The sequence below is a fragment of the Agrilus planipennis genome, unplaced genomic scaffold, assembly GCF_000699045.2.
Source record: "Agrilus planipennis isolate EAB-ADULT unplaced genomic scaffold, Apla_2.0 scaffold15, whole genome shotgun sequence".
Taxonomy (NCBI): Eukaryota; Metazoa; Arthropoda; class Insecta; order Coleoptera; family Buprestidae; genus Agrilus; species Agrilus planipennis.
Window position 1 is genome coordinate 2236408 of NW_020438871.1, and position 16156 is coordinate 2252563.

Below are 16156 nucleotides of genomic sequence, written 5' to 3' on the forward strand. Positions count from 1 at the left end.
TTATAAGAGTCTTTAACGCTGCTTTTAAAATTAAGATTTCAGCTAACGCTTTGATTAAGCTCGAATTTTCTTCATTATTCCAAAAATAGTTACTCTCATCTTTATTAGGTGCATATCTCATTAAAGTAGCGAAACTGCATATAACTTTTAAACAAGTATTTTCTGTGGTAGGTACGTACATTAAAAATACTAATTTTATTAGTCCCTTACTAAGTGTACTAACTAAATTATTACGAGGAATTAACTGAATTTTAACAAAACGTATTTTAGGCATAATGTAAATTCCTAAAACAGTGTTTGCAGTAATAATTATTTATTATTGCAGTTACAAACAATTTTCTCTGACAAATACACATGTTGGAAAACGTATAATTTAGTCGTTATGTTAGATCTAAATATACATAAGTTACAAGCAAACTTGTTCGAATTTTAGTTCCCACATCTGTGAATTTATGACTTTAAATATACCATGTTGCTCATTTACCAAAAGTTTAATTATTAGGTAACATGCACATTTTGCATTTTATGTTCTGGCTATTTTTCTTGGGAAATCTAACTGAAATTCCTTCCATAACATATGTGAAGGGTTTATGTCTTTAAAATAGTGAAAATTCGGTCAAATCGGTGATAATTATATTTATTTTCTTAGTAGCAATGTAGCAGTTTCCTCACAAAACTATTTTAAAACTTTATGGCGTCAACACTTCGTATTAATCCTATAAATTAATATTTTTCAAATCTTTCATTTATATTTCCTATCTATTACAAACTATTGCTTTAATGTCTATTAAATAAAATTGATTTATTTCATTACTAAGACACCAGCAATTTTCCAAATGCTGACTGTATTTTTCAAATGAATATTCTGTTTATTTGATAGAAGTATATAACGTCCCTATTTAAAATTACGAAAAGTAGGAATTTTTGATAAGAAATCTCAGCCAAAATTCTTTCGGCAAATGAGAAAGTATACGTAGGTTGGCACTTTTTCAAAATTTAATTAATACGTTTGATGTATTTAGCGCCTGAGTAGTTTTGATATTGACAATTGTACACAAATGATGACAGAAGTCACAACAGATCTGTATAACTCATTAAATTTTGAGCATTAATTTAAATGTAATATACATTATTGTATTTAAATTAGCGCCATATAACGACAATTAATTACTGATACACAGTAGGAAGACTTTGGTGTCTCCGGACTTATAATAAAAGATATAGATGAGAACTTTTTAGAACTTCTAATAGACAAAGAAATAGAGAACAAAGTTATACATTTCAGACGTTTATATAAATAAGTAAAATTGTCGCTGTAATAACTGCCTTCTTTTAAGATCATATCGTTATTTGTGTGCTAATTAAGACACAAACAACCCTTAAAAAATTGTGGTCTGTCTTTGTGTATATGTGTCTTTCGGTATGTTGGTCTGTCTCTCTGTTTGCCCTTCTGCCTGTTGACCAATAATCGAAAAGTTTGAACCAATTTAGATGAAACTTAACGTTTAATTGTTTTTAAATTATAAAAGATGTATTTATCGTAAATAATTAAAAATAGTTGTACGTGGACGAAGTCGCGTGTAAAAGCGAATAGTGTAATAAATTATTATGTATTGGAAAAGCTCATTTATCATACGCATGATGAACACGTATATATATAAGAAAATATAGTCGAATTGGGAACCTCCTTTTTTTTGTAGTCTGTTAAAAATGTCTAACACGTGTCCAAAACTTGACAATAGGCATGAACTGATTTTAACTTATCGTAAATACATAAAAAAACAAAATAATTAGGTTCACACGTTTAGAGAACGCTTCAAGTTTATCGCATAAATATTTGACCTAATAGCTTTTGGCACATTATAGAGACGTAAAATCAAAATAAAATTTACATCACAAGTTCATGAGACTTTTTATTTCCGTTTTATTGAGAAAAACTCGAAATATTCCAATCTTTTATATCTTGTTATAGCTGTAAAGATCCGACTATTTCTACTTGCGATTAGTTAGAATTAACACTTCAATTTGTTGTGGTCTAATAAACTGTAAGGTAAATGAGTGCGTTTTGGCTCTACAGTTCATAGGATAACATCCAAAATGGTATCGTTAATTACCGTGTTAGATTCTTTAAAGTTGCAATAAAAGCTTCAAAACGTTCGCCAAAAGTTTTAATAATGGAACATCATAATCATTTATAAAACATCCGAAAATATTACTGTATTAAAAATAGCAATCACAAGATAATTTGAAGAAAGCTGCAAATGCAGGATAGTTCTTGGTTTATTTAAAGTAATTTTCTACTGATCGTGATTGAGTAGCCCTATGCGATATGGTGTCATTATGACAGAAGTTTCCCAAGAAAAAAGTTAATTTTGTTATCATGTGCCCGTGTGCTTTTTCCCACTGGTCGAACTATGCAAATAATATTCACTTTAATTAATGATGTAGCTTGTAAGGTTGCTGTCTTGATAGTCTTCGATGTCAAGATACCAAAACTGAAAATAGTATCAGGATGGACGGGACGGTAAGGTGGAGTTGAAGCGTCGCTGGGTCGCGGCGTCGACGGCGTCGTTTACCGACCGGTCACATCCGTCCATCCGCTCGAGCGTAACATGAGAAATGCAAGGCAGGTGGCGACCATTCGGACAGGATAATAAATAGAGCGGGCGACCCATATTATACATATACACACATTTTCGCATTTGTTTGTGCCGACGTACACGTATGCAATATATAATTGCATACATGTAAAAATATGTATTGGTTTTTATGGTACCATGTCGGGGACACCTAAAGCGTGGCAGGCATCCACCAATAAACATGCCTATTTCGAAAGTTTCCAATTCTTTTAGCTCCCTGTCGTTGTTAATTAAAATATCAATGCTGCTAAATAAACAAGATCATCCGACATCCTAATTAGTAACATTAACTGTTAAATTAGGAAAATAACTTTTTGTAACTACGGGTGGGCTCGCTTGAGCTAATGCGCTAGACAGTTCCGCATTCATTCAATTTGATACAGCCCAAGACTTTTTTCTTAATGCATATTTATTTAAATTAATATTAATATTGAATTAATGATGCAAAAATATTAATAAATACCTGCCCAATAAAATGCACCAGGGAACGAAATAAACATGCGACCTATATTATTGAATTATTGCCTACTTTTCCTGTCTATGTACGAAGTATGTATTGACATTATCAGGGAACTCAAGAAGTTTTGAGTTACATGGCCCACCCTTGGCTCACGCAAAAAAAAACTGACTACGTCCTATATCAAATTCATAGCTATTAACAACAACTTTAGTTATTTTTTTGTATGTAAGCTTCTTAAAGTCTTTTACACCAATTTTTTCGACAAACAAACAAATCAGAATTGAATTAATTGATGGCACCAATATGTTTACACACAATATTCGATTCAATAACATATTGTCTCGATTCGCTTCCGTCTTTTAAACTTAAAATCGTTAAATTGTAAAATTTATCTGTCGGGATTGTTTGACATTTTGATCTAAATTTAGACCAGGAGCATTTTATATTCTTGTTCACGCGCCGAACTTTCCAATGTGCAACACGTGTAAAAATTAATAAAAACTGAAGGAATCTTTTCACTTCTAAAACTTGCACATTTAAAGTAACAAGAGTATGTGGTGATTTTTTTAAGACACATGAAGAGGTTACATTTAAAATTTAAGTAGGATCATATATTCAAACTGCAACATTTGGCGCTCACTCAATTTTTAATTTATTTCAAACAGATGCACTGCCCTGCTAAAAGCAAACAATGCGTTAATGATGTTAAATTTTAAGAAAACTGTTATTATTGCAATGGCATTCATTAATAAATATGCATATACCATGGACCTGTATTGGAATGTATTGCCAATAGATTTTAACTAGGAGTTTGAAGTTTTCGTATCTATAAGTAGGTCTTTAAATATTTGATTTAATTTGATTTGAATATCCAAATATTCATTCAAATACACATATTCGCAAATCCAGACAGTTGAGACTCAATCATCAAATATTTAGATATGTATATATTTGAAAATTTGACTATCTGATTTTTTAAAATTGAAATATATTATTCAAAGTATCTGAATTATGGATATTCAAAAGAGAACCGTGAAGTTCTACACTTTCGTTAAAAAAAAAGAAAAAATGAATAGCATCTTCATTTTATCGTATATCTAATACGTAACTGAAAATTAGATAATTGATGACATAATTTGTCCGATATTAGTACAGCAACAGTAGCATGACACTTTCTTGTAAAGTAACTCATTAATTTTAAATATAATGAACATGATGAAAATAGAAAGGCCAGTTAAGTATTTTAACACCTGAAAACTTGTCGTTGATATATGCTCAATCTCACGCTATCACAACATAAAAGAAAACTTCCATTAATTAAAATATAACTTATTTTGCTTGTTTTAATAATAAAATCCGACTCCAATCGACACATAAATACGTCAAGTGTTTCTAAAATTTGTAACTACTTCGAGAGATACAGTTAATTTTTTTTTTGGGATGCTTTATTTAGAAAATTATTATTTTATATTTGTAAATCATCGTCAATATGTCGATACCAGACCAACTGTATGTCAAATAAATTATGAAAGCTGTTAGGTAGGTAATATGTTTCAAACATTAATTCATAAGTTAATCAATCATCTATTTTCGAAATGATATCGAAATATATGCTCCAGAATTAGATAAATTAAAAAGAAAATAACGAACGCAATGATTTCACGTAGATACCCACGTGCCAAGATCGTTTGCTAATGTCACCCGCCCCTTCTTTTTTTCGTATGAGATTGCTTCTTTAAATTATACCTGTCGTATTTATATTTAAGTAATAAGGTTATATTTTGTGGAAGGGCTAATGTCAGAAATGATTTCAAAATTGGATTTCGGACGGAAACAGATAGTTGGCAACTGCGTCTAGCATGTTCTTTGAAACTTATAGGTGCCTAGAAAAATGTCACAAAATTATTTTATTAACTTCTAGAAAGGGATAAGAAATGTGATAATAGTTACAGGATGTAAAAGAATGCTTCAAAATTAGCGATTACTTAAGGATTATTTAAAGTTTCTTGAACATCCGGTATATAAAATCAATCATACGATTATCAGAAGCTAATAGTATTTCTTATTAAATTATAGTATGCGGAATACGGCCCATTAGGTACTAGAATTTGCGGTTAGTAATTAAGCATTAAATTGGGATTTTAATTAAGTCACTTGGCCGCAAAAAAAAACTACTGTGAATCTGAACAAGACCTCCACCAAAATATTACTTTCATTGCAGGCAGAAGAGGAAGTTAAAAAGTCAGAAAAAACTAGTGTCACCAAAACTCATCATTCAGAGACAAAGAGGACTAGCAGCAGCAGCAGTACCACACAATCGAATAAACAGACCACTTTCAGACCAATCAGTTTAGATAACATTCCTGTTCCTCCTGCAGGAGGCAAAGTCTCAGGTAGGTAAATGCACTAATTATAATCATATTGTATATTTTTATTAGAATATAAGAAATACATACGTGTATTTGGCTAAGCAATGGTAAGTAAACCAAAAAGAAGCAAAACTTGTTTACTATAGACACGTGTTTCATCAGCATTATTATTAGAAGTGGGTGAAACACGTGTCCGCAGTTAACAAGTTTTTTGATTTATTTATATTCAGGTAGTTGTTAAAAAAAAAAATAATAAAAAGGAAAACATTTTTTTTAAATTCCTTTACTGAATTAACCGAATAGTGGTCTGTTCCGAATTCAGAACATACTTGTAGATCTATATGTTTGCGTTCTATGAATTTGAAACATGAATGGCCGAATTATGAGTCCAAAACGCGCTACATATCTGCACGTACGTGGTGTATATTAAAATTGGAACATTCGAAGCAAATAAACTGAGTATATATGATATGTTAAACAAAAAATTTGAAAACGTTAACGGTTAATATAACGCCGATGCTGCGCGTGTTTTCGTTTAATAAACATAAACAAACTAATATTCGAGCCAAGAAATCAAACTTCTTTGTATTTCTTTCTATTAATAGGTTCATATATTTATTACGAACGACTTTGACATTGACACTATACAACTGTCTTTTTTTATATCAATCGCGAAAAAAGAATAAAGAAGCGTTTGTAATTTTTTTGCAAACTATAATCTGCATTAAATTGAATCTGAGACCTCCTAATTGAAACTTATAAAAACTTTAATACTAGCTGATGAACGAATTACACGAATTACTTTATAGAAGTGCTTTTTAATTAGCTTCAAACTTTTGTCAATGTGCTTGAAATACTTGGTAATTCGAAATTCTTGGATTTTAAAATGTAGTTGGAGCTTCAAGGGCTAAAACACTCTAAGTAATGGCTTTGGGCTTAAAGCTTCGAGCGCATCTTTGGTGTGGACTTTGCGCAGCTCCGTAAGCAATCAAGCGTGTATTGCAAAGGGTATTTTTACAGCTTTTTGAAACTCCATACATATTTACACACAAATATCGAATTAAATGGTGTTTAAACTTAACCTACCACAACTTAACACAGTCCTGCTATGCTATTCACTGCTAAAAATAAAAATACCACTGCAGTAATGTTTACTCTTTATTTTACGAAATTCTGAAACAGTCCTTTCTTTCTTCTTTCGATAAAAAAGTTTGTTTTCAATAGCCGCATTTTGCCCATATAAACAATATTGACACAATTTTAAATTTTTATTAATAGTCGATGATTTCAAACGGATATGTTAAAAAAAATTAAAAGAAATGAGAAAACGATAAATTGCAGTTTGCGCACTACACCACTGCAATTATTTTCTAATATTAATAACTGAGAAGAAGGGATTTCTAGTTTACGTTAAAGTATAAATTATTACTACATCCGTGTAGAATTTCATAAAAGTACGGAGATTTATTGAGTGCATTATAAATTTTCGAATGTATGCCAACTCATCAAAATCTGCATACCTATATTTAATAAAACACAGCTACACACAAAAAATGTGCACGTTTTTTAATGTAATTCCAATTGAAATGAATATTTTTATCAAAAATAAAATGAAACTTTTGCGACTGGACGAACTTATGTACTGTTCAGAGGCGATACAACGCTAGGATAATTTTTTTGGGAAATTAAATTAAAAATATTAAAAGGATTGACGCTGTCCTTAAAAAATAATTTTATTATGCTAAATAAGCAATTACAAAAAGAATTCTGACTTTATAGTTTTTACACCTTTAAAAAGTTATATAAAATTGAGTATCAAACGTTGTTTTCTCAATTTATTTAATATTTGCAGTTGATGTCTTTTTTAAACTTACATTGCTTATGAAATATTTTTGTAACTACTTTAGGAAGAATAAAACAACACTGAAAAGTTTAACTTAACTTATGGAGTTAATAAATTGATTTGTTTTAGTTTTCCTAAACCAAACGATTTTTATCAACTATCGATGAAAAGTCGATGACAAAATTAATATGTCTTGAGGAAATTAAGTAATAAATTTTGAAGTGTGATTTTATTAAAGACTACATACGCTCCGGCAGCTGCGTACACTCATACATCATGCGAGTAATTCAAAATTATCGAATAGTTTACTAAAACTGAAGGAAAGTCAACAAACGATTAACTTGCGTTTTGGGTAAATAGTTTGGTGTCCCACTCTAATAAACCTTCCGTGATTAACCCAATTTTTTAGAAAACATAACTTGAGTATTTTTGGACTTACCTTACATATTTCTCAAGTGCAGCTGTTGCCTTGCGAGTTATTAAAGTTTTTGACAGTGATATTTCTACCCTAAAATTTTATTCGATCGTCAGTTAGAACATCTCCTATCTAGAGTGCGGACGAAGCATCAACTTCAACCAACTTTTATAGTGTTTGATCTTTCTTCCGATACGAAAGAAATAAAGAATATACTCTTACAATTAGAAAAATATTTGATAGGAATTGTGATAGTGACAGCATAACAAGTGCCTTTATATGAAATAGTAAACAATTAGTTTTCAATTTTGATGCTTTTTTGGTGCGGTGGATTATGTTTTCTTGGCTGGCAACTCCAGAACCCAAAGAAGCTACTTGGAACGAAGTTAATCAACTTTATCTGGAGTTTTTTAAATGTTTAACATATTCCACTGTTGATCGCGAAGAAAGTCCGATTGTCTACCTAAACGTCCCATCCATACCGATTGGTGGAAAGGGTTTTGGGGTAGATTTTGAGCCAATCACTTTCTTAACTGTTTATACTATCCACACTCATAAAGGTACTCGTCAAAACGTTTTTGTTACTTAATTCCCGAAAAAAGTTCAACTTATTGCTATCTTTCTGCCGTAAAAGGAAGAATTCAGAAAAGCACATTACATACATTCTGTTTCCAGTTTTTCGCACCTTGTATCAACAGTTTATGCGTTAATCGTAATTTTAACCCGCTATTTTTACTCCGAAAAATATGCGATTAAAAATACATATTGTTAATCCCGTAACCCACCAAAAGCGTTCTTACACGCAAGATATTGCGTTGGTGGATTAAAGAATTTGCACCTCTTTTAGAAAACAAACTGTTTTGGTAAACGTGTCGTGCAGTTGATATTTAGAATTCTTTAATATGCTTGCAACAGTTATTTACGACTATGTAACCCCGACGAAATATTTACTCAAATAACTCTTTTTTTATGTTAGATATTTTTAATAGCTTGTGCGTTGATAATTATTTTTTATTAATTACTACAGCTTTACATTATTCTATAAAAAAGAACGAAATTTTGTATTTGAGTAATAACTCTTTGTTCGGGAAAAAAACTTCTCAAACTAATACCGTCAAACCTTTGAAACATTTATGTATGCATATGAAAGTTGAATGAGTATTTTTTCAAATTAATTTGGAGTATACAGATAAAAATGAACGAATAAAATAACGTTGAAATTTCTCTCTTAAATATATATTTTTTGAAACTGATGCTGAAAATGTGTTTCGAAAAAATGTTCATATCTGCAGAAAAAGAAGCTGAATATTTAGAACGAGCAGGATTTCTTTAAAAAAGCTTTTCCTTTTTTGCAGCCGAAGTGAAAATGCCAAGCGGAAAAGTAGACAAGCCGGTAATCGAAGACAACCATGATGGAACAGTTTCAGTTAAATACGATCCTCGTGAAGAGGGACTTCACGAGTTGTCTGTAAAATTCAATGGAGAACATGTTCAAGGATCGCCATTTAAATTCCATGTAGACTCTATAAGTTCTGGTTATGTTACGGCTTATGGTTCTGGACTAACTCATGGGGTGAGTGGTGAACCGAGCAACTTCACCATTTCCACTAAGGGTGCAGGAGCCGGAGGACTCTCTATGGCCGTGGAAGGTCCCAGCAAAGCTGAAATTAGTTGCCACGATAACAAAGATGGCACCGTTTCCGTTTCTTATCTACCAACAGCCCCTGGCGAATATAAGATATCCGTTCGATTCGGAGATAAACATATCAAAGGATCACCGTTCGTTTCAAAAATAACTGGAGAAGGCCGGAAAAGAAATCAAATATCAGTTGGTTCTTGTAGTGAAGTTTCGCTTCCAGGAAAAATTTCTGATGCAGATATTCGATCTTTAAATGCGTCGATTCAAGCTCCTAGTGGACTAGAAGAACCTTGCTTTTTGAAGAGGCTACCCACCGGAAATATGGGTATTTCGTTCACTCCACGTGAAATCGGTGAACATGTTGTTTCCGTCAAGAAAATGGGAAAGCACATTGCCAATTCGCCCTTCAAAATAAACGTATGTGAAAGAGAAGTTGGTGATGCTAAAAAAGTTAAAGTTTCCGGAAATGCACTCAAGGAAGGAAAAACTCATGTCGATAATACATTTACTGTCGACACAAGAAATGCAGGTAAATAAATAATTTTATTTATCAAAAAGAAAACGATGAAAAATATTTGGTTAGTTTCACAAAGTTATTTTTTAAAATGTGATCTAATTCATTAATTACTTATTAATTCTACTTTTAATTGAAAACTATCTTTGACACACTCAGGTATTCCTTCTAACTGTAGTACTTCATATGTTTGACAAGATAGATACCTTGTTAAAGCCCTTGTAAAGCATATGAAATGCTACAGTTAGCTGTATATATCAATAGATGGCGATATACTGTCAACAGCATCATAACTTCGGTTTGGTCGGTAATTTATAGAAACTACGTAAAGTGTGTTGATGAGAACTAATAAGTTAGAAATCGCTACTCACATCGATAAATTGCTGGCCAGGAAGTTAATGTTCTTTCAAAGATACATATAACTCGAAAAATTATATATAACTGTATGATATTTTTTAGACCTTTTAGTTTGTATTGAAAATAATATTTATTGACTAACAGATAATTTTATACGGAAGCTTTAAAATTATCGGTAAAATTTAAACCGCCAAGCGTGATAAGTATTGCGAAATGCTTCCTGTATTTTAATTTGTGCATATACGCACAAGTGTTATTATTAAGTAATTACTGAAAGGAACGAAATAGAGGGCAAAATTATTTGTTATAATTGGTGTTTAAAAAGGATATGGAGGGCTCTCTCTATCCATCGAGGGTCCTAGCAAAGCTGAAATACAGTGCAATGATAAGGAGGATGGCACCCTAAATATTTCTTATAAACCAACCGAACCTGGTTATTATATCATTAATTTGAAGTTCGCCGACCATCATGTTGATGGCTCTCCATTTACAGTTAAGGTAAGCAAACTTATTTTCTAAATTATTATTGTTTAAAATGAAGTTAAGTTTTGACAAAAAAAAGTACAAGTAAAATTCTTGTATTTTTTTCTTTTGTTATACATATTTTTTAATATTTTTTATAATATGTAATTATTTACTTCTAATTATTTTGTTATTTAAATATGTAAGATAAGATATACGATATACACACTTTATAGGTAGTCGGCGAAGGCTCAAATAGGCAACGAGAAAAAATTCAAAGGCAACGAGAAGCAGTACCAATCACCGAAGTCGGAAGCCAGTGCAAATTAACATTTAAAATGCCAGGTATTTTTTTTTAATTAATTGAGTTTGCATATGCAAATATAACGTATTATTGTTCCCAACATGTTCTGTTTTCCTGGATATTAAATCAGAGCCCGGGAAAACATTTGAAAATAATTTTCATTACTTTTCGGCAAAATAAGTTCTTACAATTTCTTTCTCTAGGAATAACATCTTTTGATCTTTCTGCTCATGTTACTTCACCTGGTGGAGTAACTGAAGATGCTGTTATCAATGAGGTTGAAGATGGACTTTACGCTGTCCACTTTGTACCAAAAGAACTTGGTGTTCACACTGTCTCTGTTAAGTATAAGGACATTCATATACCTGGTAAGTGAATAGGAACATTGTCAAAACAAAATCGCGTTTTTCCCAAATAAACTTCACAAAAACTTAAATCTTTTATTACACAATTCAAAACGAAAATATAATTTTTATAGGTTCTCCATTCCAGTTCACAGTAGGACCTCTTAAAGATCATGGTGCTCATTTAGTAAAAGCAGGTGGTGGAGGTTTGGAAAGGGGTGTTCAAGGAGAATGGAACGAATTTAATGTATGGACTCGAGAAGCAGGCGGAGGACAACTTGCAATCTCGGTCGAGGGCCCTAGCAAAGCTGTTATAAATTTCTCTGATCGTAGAGACGGATCTTGCGATGTCTCATATAAAGTCACTGAACCAGGTGAATCTTCATTTTCTTAATTTTTTATATATGAACTAGGATCGGTATGAGTATTTTAATGCTTATTAATCAAATCAGAAATAACCGTTTAATGTTTACACGCTTTTTTGTGAATTTGAACGAATTCGTTAGGGTAACTGTTTCATTTGGCACGGTTCCAATCAAGAATTTTGCAATTTGAATGTTATACTTGACAAAACAGACTTCAAGGTAACATAAATAGTTAATTTTAGAAATTTGAATCATATATTCTATATTTCGCGGATATTTTCTCTATGACTATTCTATACATACGATGTTTACGCTTATTCTTATTTAGTTGCTTTTTTGTTTTTTACATCGTTACCAACAGTTCCTAGAAAATGTTCAAAACTTCCCATGAAATTTGTTTAGCACCATCTCCATCACAACAGAATTCAGAAGGTGGTTAACATGTTGATTTTAAATTAAAAAAAACGCTTTTATTTTTGTGTTACTTTGTGTGGTAAAAGCGAAAGTATTCAAAGGGAATCTGATTAAATGTGAATCATACACAAATGCAAGAAATTTGGCAAGTAACACCGTCAAAGGTAATCTTGATTTCGATTGTAAAGCAAAAATAAATCTCTTTTTATTGTTATCTATGTAATAATTTCCTTTTTGTTTTTGATTTGCGTTTGTCAGATACCCTTCATATTTTTCATCGTACTATAAAAACCAACAAACGCGCCTGTTTAAAAGTAAATTTATTTTAGGCGAATACCGCATTGGGTTGAAATTTAATGATGAACACGTACCAGATTCACCATACAAGGTTTACATCTCTCCAGCTGTTGGGGACGCACATTTATTGGAAGTGGCTCAATTTCCTGAAGGGCATGTACAAGCTGATACCCCATCTCACTTTATAGTAAGGAAAAATGGAGCCAAAGGAGATTTAGACGCCAAGGTAGTCACCTATTAGTTTAAGCACGTCAAACGAATTCTCTTAACAGATGAAAACTGTACAGTTCCACTTCATTTTATATGTTGCACATAATCAAAGCAACTTTCTGACCCTTCTATTTTTATTGCACACTCGTAAGAGTATTATTATTTATATTTAGATTGTTGGACCTTCCGGGCATGAAGATGATTGTTTCATTCAGTTGATTGACATGGATGAATATTCTGTAAGATTTATGCCCAGAGAGAATGGAATTCACAAAATCCACTGTAAATTTAACGGTGTCCATATCCCTGGCTCACCATTTGGTATTAAAGTCGGAAAAGATACTGCTGACCCAGCCGCTGTCCATGCACACGGACCAGGAATAAAGGAAATTAAGACTGGTCTGTGAAATCATAATGGTCTCTTATAATTGTTTCTTAACATTTTTTTTGTATTTATTTCAGGTGTTAAAACGGACTTTATTATTGATACTGTAAATGCTGGAGCAGGTACTCTTGCCGTAGTTATTGATGGTCCAAGTAAAGTTTCAATGGATTGTACCGAAGTAGAAGAAGGATATAAAGTTCGATATACACCCTTGGCTCCGGGAGACTATTATATTAGCGTAAAATACAACAACAACCATATTGTCGGCTCTCCGTATAAAGTTGCATGTAAAGGTAATTATGTTCACAAATATTATTATTTATTTTCGGGTTTTCTGGCACTGAGGACGCCGACCGTGAAAGCCTACATTTATTTATTATGTTCATAAATATTTTCCAGTAGGTGCAGTTAATCATTAAAAAGTCGCTGCAGTTTGGTCAATAGATTGAATTATCTTACTAATAATTTATTTTAGGAGATAGACAACTGGCTGATACTGGAGCCCAAGAAACGTCATCGGTAATTGTCGAAACGGTAGCCAAAGTAAGCAAAGACACTGGAGGTCATAAGAGTCCTGTTCTTCCTCATTTCAAAAGTGATGCTTCTAAAGTATCATCCAAGGGAATGGGCCTTAAGAAGGCTTACATTGGAAAACAAAATCAATTTACCGTTTCTGCTGGAACTGCAGGTAAGCCAATGAAAATAAATGTGTATAATCAATGAATTAAAAGAAATAGCAGATTTGAATAACTATTTAAAAATTTATTAAGGTAATAACATCTTGTTTGTGGGAATAATTGGGCCGAAGGGACCGTGTGAGGAGGTATTTGTAAAACATTCTGGTCATAATCAGTACACAGTAAATTATGTGGTGAGAGAAAGGGGAGACTATCTTGTGATTGTAAAATGGGGAGACGATCATATTCCTGGCTCACCATTTAAAGTAGAGGTATAAATGGAGATCACATTACTCAATGTATCTTTATTAAATATAATCGCCATATTTCCTATATGTATTTAAAAAATATTAAAAATTCGTTTTTTGTTTGAAGATATTTATGTTAATTTTAATAAACGCAATGCCTAGGAATTGAATATTATCACAGTTATACCATTAATAATACATACAAACCCACGCTCACACAGACCCACATACATAAACACACGTCTTGTTATTCACACATTTTTATGTATATAAGTTTTGGGATTCACAATTCATTTCAGTGTTAATATTTATTTTGATAATTTTAGGTTTAATAGTTACAAGTATCGTCTCTGCTATGTTAATTTATGTCATAAATGTAATAAAATGCTATTCAAATAATAATAGCTCATTTATTGCCAGATTAGGCCCTTTGTTGATGGAGGGAAATATCTACCGCTCCAGAATTATCTAAAACTTTTCTCCTTTATATCATCTCTTTGGAAGATTATTTCTTTATTTTCTACTTTTTAGAGCATCTCGATAAAAAACTTCATTTATTAAGAAAATTATTTTTAACTTAATTTTAAATAAGCTGAAAGTACCAAAATGTAATTAAATGAAAAAATTTTATTGTTAGAAATTACCAAGACGTACTTTCAATCCCCAATTTATAAGCGCCCCATTTATTTCAGGATAAATTAATTTATGCCTTATTAAACGAGCTGAAAGTACCAAAATGTATTTTGATTTATGTTGACTTGGGAAACAAACCTTCTTCCTTTTCTTGACATTACATTTCGTTCCTTTTTAATTTGTTTTTCAGATCGCTGGATTCTAAAGTTTAAAATTAAAAAAAGTATTTATAACCGTTTAGAATAACCTTGAACTGTATTTAACGTGCTATAATCCTAGTGTCCTCCACTCTACCCCCTATTCTTCCGCTCTGTGGTAATTTTAACCACCAGTAAAAAGTGTATTTTACGTTTTTAAAACATCAAAATTTTTCAAGCAAAAGATGCTTTTTACAGAGACGTATTATAAACAACAAAATAAAATTAAGTTAAAAATAAATCTGTAAATAGATGATTTTTATTGAAGCACTCTGAAAACAGGAGAACCCATCTTCCAAAATGATATAAATAAAATATTCAAAATTTAGATAATATTGAAGTAAATATGTATATATTGTCTTAGATCAAGAAATATTTTTAAGTGTTTAAAAATTTTTAAAACGGATTAGAGACCAATAATACTTTACAATTATTAATCGTTTATTAGGGTATAATTAGGGTAAGTACCTATATATGGTATTAATGTATCTATTTGTCAGTGGTCAATTGGTGTTATCCTATTATCTATGGTGTTATCCTTTAATCTATGGCGTTATCTATGGTTTGGGTACTCATGACCTCTATGCCCATGACATGTTCGTGACAGTTATGGGGAGTCGTTATCGGTTTTTTACAAAATACGAAGTAAAATATTCACAAAACATAGTTCACAAAATGTAAAATTAATGATGACGAGATGACTTAAAACGAAGAAATATCAGTAATACGTTTGTGAGTTGTAGCTGTAGAAATTATGCTTTAATTAATAGAGGATGAATACTCAAATTCCACTTCGGGAAAAATCAACTGGATTTCTTTTTCGTATAAATTCCAGCACAACTAGTACTCCTTCAGGCTCACCTAATAATTCTCGATTAGAGGACGATGTGGAAGGGAAAGTAAAGACTCGTTTATTGTCTATGTGGAATAACATGAAATATGGTAAAAATATTATACATCTATAACTTTTAACAAGTAATGAATCATATTTATAGGGATGAAATTAAAGACAAATTTCTCTAAAGAATCTCCAGTGTGGTTATTAGGAAAATGTTATAAAAAAGTTGAACCGCATGATTCAACTGAAGAAGGAATGGACATTGCTGCTTATAACAGCAATAGCAATGTAATTAAGCAAAATTAAATTAATGCAGTTGGTGTATTTTTAATGTTTGTAGATATCAAATAATGAAGAAGATGACTTTGAAGGCTTTAAAAGTGATTTTACCAGTAGATTATGGTTGACTTATCGCAGAGAGTTTCCAGTGTTAAATGGTTCTACTTACAGTAGTGATTGTGGATGGGGTTGCATGTTAAGAAGTGGACAAATGCTTCTAGCCCAAGCTTTAATTTGCCATTTTTTAGGAAGAGGTAATATATATAT

At 31.5% G+C, this 16156-nt stretch overlaps 2 protein-coding genes across 11 annotated transcripts in view; both read left to right on the forward strand.

Annotated features, from left to right (window-relative positions):
- The window catches only part of LOC108737555 (filamin-A), a 35732-nt gene extending 21388 nt beyond the window's left edge, over positions 1-14344 (forward strand). For 5 of the 6 annotated variants that reach the window (XM_025977859.1, XM_025977869.1, XM_025977866.1 and 2 more), the window contains 11 exons: positions 5321-5492; positions 9082-9894; positions 10562-10734; positions 10935-11043; positions 11206-11370; positions 11481-11720; positions 12455-12648; positions 12806-13031; positions 13095-13310; positions 13493-13705; positions 13788-14344. In XM_025977859.1, coding sequence (XP_025833644.1) covers positions 5321-5492; positions 9082-9894; positions 10562-10734; positions 10935-11043; positions 11206-11370; positions 11481-11720; positions 12455-12648; positions 12806-13031; positions 13095-13310; positions 13493-13705; positions 13788-13972 — 2706 coding nt within the window. In that variant the 3' untranslated portion in view covers positions 13973-14344. Of the gene's footprint in view, positions 1-5320; positions 5493-7863; positions 8287-9081; positions 9895-10561; positions 10735-10934; positions 11044-11205; positions 11371-11480; positions 11721-12454; positions 12649-12805; positions 13032-13094; positions 13311-13492; positions 13706-13787 lie in introns of those variants that run through there. The other variant, XM_025977882.1, reaches the window with a different exon arrangement.
- The window catches only part of LOC108737595 (nucleolysin TIA-1), a 744862-nt gene that overhangs the window by 713363 nt on the left and 15343 nt on the right, over positions 1-16156 (forward strand). The window lies entirely within an intron of this gene.